Source organism: Octodon degus, unplaced genomic scaffold (assembly GCF_000260255.1).
Source record: "Octodon degus isolate 3935 unplaced genomic scaffold, OctDeg1.0 scaffold00034, whole genome shotgun sequence".
In the NCBI taxonomy this organism is placed as follows: domain Eukaryota; kingdom Metazoa; phylum Chordata; class Mammalia; order Rodentia; family Octodontidae; genus Octodon; species Octodon degus.
Window position 1 is genome coordinate 10,262,221 of NW_004524610.1, and position 4,684 is coordinate 10,266,904.

Consider the following 4,684-nt stretch of genomic DNA (forward strand, 5'->3'; position numbering starts at 1 on the left):
AAGCTCCTTGACTGGGCGGCTCTCTTAATCCGCAGGAGCACTGTGAGTTGACTTCCTTCAAAGCTATCTGGGCAGAATGGCTGTGCTCCAAATTTGGTTCTTTTGATTGAACTCAAAATTGTAAGGTCCACAGGAGGTGAGGAGAGCAGGGAGAGCCCCCCTTCCTCCCAGCTTCTTTGACATGAGGCTCTTCACCCTTAGTAGTGAAAATTGATTTAAAATCTAGTTATAGAATACTTGAACTTAATTGTCCTAAGGGATTAGTTATTTTAGTTATACACAGGAGAAAACACCTCTGAGTGAAAATTAGGAAGTTCATTTTCAACTTTCCAAAATCTTCCATAGATGAGCATGAACCTTATTGCACTTTCATTATCAAGAAAATTGGAAGTAAAGCTAATAAAAGGAGTTATACTGTGTTGTAAATGTTATGCACTGTTTCCAAAAAGGCTTTCAGGGGCCAGCGAGACAGCTCAGCCGACTAAGCACCCACTTAAGCAAGCAAGGGATTGGGGTTCAATCCCCAGCACCACATGCCACACTGGCCTGCCCCCAGGTCGCTGAGCCAGTCACCAAGACTGAGCATGGTGGCGCTTGCCTGTAATCCCAGGGGGAATCACTATAAGTCTGAGCTATGTAGTGAGACCCTGTACCAAATATATATAAAGGCTCTTGACAATTTACAATTGAAGAAAAGCACTTTCTTTCTTTCTTTCTTTCTTTCTTTCTTTCTTTCTTTCTTTCTTTCTTTCTTTCTTTCCTTCCTTCCTTCCTTCCTTCCTTCCTTCCTTCCTTCCTTCCTTCCTTCCTTCCTTTCATGTATTTAATTGTTGCAGGGTCTCACTATGCAGCTCAGACTTGTGGTGATCTTCCTGCTTTCAGCCTCCCCAGCGCTGGGATTACAGGCATGCACTACCATGCCCATACTCTGGCCAGCTCAGCCTGCCCTGGGGGAGGGGCTCACTTGGTATGTGGTACCAGGGATCGAACCATGGTCCTTGCTTCACTTTGTGTAAGCAAGTGCATTACTCAGCTGAGCTATCTTGCCAGCCCCTGTCTTGAGTTTTGAATCAAATAATCATACTCATCCAAAGTACAAATTGTTCTCTCGTCTTAATTAAAAATACAAAGTACTCACTTTTATATAAGATGGAATTTTGTGTGTGTGCATGTGCCATGGATGGAACTCAGGACCTTGCACTTGACAGGCAGGCGCTTACGTCACTGAGTTATCTCCCTGGCCACTCACTTTTATCTAGAAACAATAAATTTTATGAGTCCAAAATCTACCTGTTATGTGGTTTTCTAAGATTTCCAGGTTAAGATTCTTTGCTATTTTCAAAAGTCAAATGTGGAGACATACACTTGGAAAATTTCTTGTGGATACAAACAACACAAAATGTATATAAGGGAAATAATTTCATTGAATTTCAGAAATTGCAGATAACAAATATTACTACTACAATAAAATCACTAAAAATCTTTAAAATTATCAATTGGGAGTTAAGGTCACTTCAAAAAGAATAGAAAAAAGATAAAGAGAAGTAAGCGAAGTCAGAAAATAAACATTGTTGGACTCTTTTAGAATATTTTGCTGAGTTTACACACCTATAATATTCAAATAACGGAACTTAGAAAAAAAGGGGTATACAGATGAAGTCCATTTTGTGTCTGTGTATTCAAAGTGGTTAGGTTAGATATCTAGTTACATTCTCAATGAATAGAGGGATTTGTTGTAATGGTGTTTGTAAATAGGATCTCAAGTCCACATCTTGTACAGCAATTAACCACCAGGAAGAATGTATGCAGTGTGTTAGTTATTGAAACTGTCTTAGCGATTTGATTTGAAACTGTCTCATTGCTATCTGTTTATCAATAAAATTATGAAAAAAAATTAAAAAAGAAAATAAACATTGTATGAGAGACCTATAACTATTTCTACTTAAAAGTTATATCATGATTGATTGTCTTCAGAAAGAAATTCTTTGACACTAAATCATCAAACGAGTTCTCCATGTACTGTAAAATAATCATAAGCTCTAAGCCAGTTTTTGTAAAGACTATGACACATGAACAAAGTCTAATTCTTTTTTTTTTTAACTGGGGATTGAACTTAGGCCCTTGCACTTGCCATAGAAGCGCTTATTCTACAGAGCCATCAGCCCAGCCCATAGTTTAATTCTTGATGTTAAATTTCTATGTAATTTAAATCAAAAAAATGTTATTTCTTAATTTTATTAGAAGCAAGAAATATTCTTACTTTATACTTAATAGATAATAGATAAATTATCAAAATGTGATTTCCCTTAAAGTAATTTTACAGATTACATAAAATGTGATTTTCCTTAAAGTAATTTTTACAGATTACATGACTGTAAGTGTTATTCTAATTTATACTAATTAAGAATCACTTTGGGCTCTAGTTTACCAAATTTATTATATCTTATTGAAATTCTATTGCCTTTTGCTTTCTATCAAATATGATTAACTGTTTTTCCCTACAATTCTCATTAATATTCATGCAAATGATTAGTACATAAAGTAATAAGTATGTAATCAGAACTTTGGTAATGCTTCAGTCATGAAATGTACTTGTTAGAAAACAGAAGTAATTAGTTACGGAGAATTTCTTTTTTTTTCTTTTCTTTCTTTTTTTCTTTCTTTTTTTTTTTTTTTTTTCCAGAACTTGGGATTTAATTCAGGCCTTTGCACTTGCCAGGCAAGCACTTATTCTACCGGGCTATCTCCCTGGCCCCATTTATGGAGAATTTCTATGATTCAAAAGGTTTTGGCTGTTGAGAATTGAACACATGTATGTAGAATGTATTTATGAAGCAAAAAATAATTATGGAGGCATCCATTTCTACAGTTCTCAGGGAATCAGATTTTAAAAATCTGGGTATTTTAAATCACTCTCAAGTGCAATAATTTTTTTTAAAATTGGTTTTAACTAGAATGACAGTGCCGGCCCCACCCACAGGGAGCACTGAAATGGTGACTGAGACTGGGCGTGGTGGCGCACACCTGTAATCCCAGCACTTGGGATGGTGACTGAGACTGGGCGTGCTGGCGCACACCTGTAATCCCAGCACTTGGGAGGCTGCAAACAGGAGGATCACTATGAGTCCAATCTAAACAGTGAGATCCTGTAGACCCTGTGGACCCTGTACTAAATACATAAAAAAGAATGAAAATAAGATTTTGAAATGGGAAAATGAATTCTAAAAAGAAAAAAAAATAAAGAAAATATCTGGTGAACTTTTATCCTATCTTAGTCTGGTTTTACTTAGAAACCAGTATAAAATTATTTTCAACTGCTGAAGTATTATCAAAAGAGCCACAAAACTGCACATCAAATAAATATATCCTAACAACTGAGAAATGCATACAGATCTTGGTACTAAAGAACAGACCATATGAGTTCCATAGCATAGGTTTTTCTTCATGTATTATCTGTTAAAACCTTTAAAATCGTTTTCTCCTTGACTTTAGTCAGTCCGGTTCCTCCTGGAGTCCACTTTTTTTTCAGCCAGAAAACTAGATGTCCACTTCAACTTCAACATTTGAGTTCACTGCCTGTGTGGATTCCATCACATCTTGGTATTTTTGATGTTTTTCATTTTTGTACACTTCTGAAAGCAGAAGAAAAATCAGACAGCAAATCAGAATATGCATTAGAAATTTGCAGGAAGGAAGCAACCTGCTTTTAAATATTTACAAGACACTTACATGCATAGAGCCTTTGGAGAAATATGTGGCGGCAAAGTAAGAAGAGCATGTCACCCAAATACAAATAAAGGGAAGAGAGGTGAGTTACCCAGATACAGGGTAGATATTTCTGTGAAATAGGAGATAATGCCTTAAATTTGTAGAGTGGTTTTTAGTTGGCAAAATGCTTTTCTTTGCATTTCAGTTCCTTCTGATAACAATCACATTTTATGATAATGTATGCTAGGGACATCAGGGCACAATGAAACTGTGACATGCCCAACATTCTCACGGCTAGTGATGGATTATAAAGGATTTGATTTAATACTATTGATTCCTGACCAAGTAGTCTTTGACTGGACCTGCAGGAAAGGAGGAGGCAAACCTAATGACTTCTAAGGACTACAGGAAAGGAAGTAGGTTAAACGGAAGGTAAAGCAATAGATCTCAAGAATAATCTGGGCTATCTAATGCTCTTAATTAACATATTAATACACAAGACAGTAACACAACATGCTAATAGGCTCTCAAAGTATGTGGGAATTCTGTCCGTCGTCAAATAATATGCTTCATTTCTTCCAGTATGACTTTATGCAGCAGAGAATGAATGGCAGAAGAGCCATACTCACAGCCTCTCTAAGCTGTTAAGTACAGAAAGCCAGAAGCCTCTAGATCTCTCTCATGGTTCAGCTGTAGTAGAGATCTGTGAAGTGAGAGGAGTTCTCAGGCTGGTGAGATAGTTCAGTGGACGAAATGCCTGCTTAGGCAAGCATAGGGTCTGGGATTCAATCCCGGCACAACATGCAGCACCAGCCCTGCCTTCAGGTGCACTGAGCTGACCACCTAGACCAGGCATAGTGGTTCCTGCCTGTAATCCCAGTGCTGGGGAGGTGAAAACAGGAGGATAACTATGAGTCTGAGCTGCACAGTGAGACCCTGCACCAAATCAGAGAGAGAGGGAGAGGGAGAGGGAGAG

General features: G+C 37.5%; 1 protein-coding gene across 1 annotated transcript in view; it reads right to left on the reverse strand.

Moving 5' to 3' along the window:
• Positions 1–3,567: 3,567 nt before the first annotated feature.
• Themis (thymocyte selection associated) overlaps positions 3,568–4,684 on the reverse strand; it is a 233,162-nt gene continuing 232,045 nt past the window's right edge. The window contains exon 6 of the mRNA XM_023714287.1: positions 3,568–3,632. Coding sequence (XP_023570055.1) covers positions 3,617–3,632 — 16 coding nt within the window. The 3' untranslated portion in view covers positions 3,568–3,616. The remainder of the gene's footprint in view (positions 3,633–4,684) is intronic.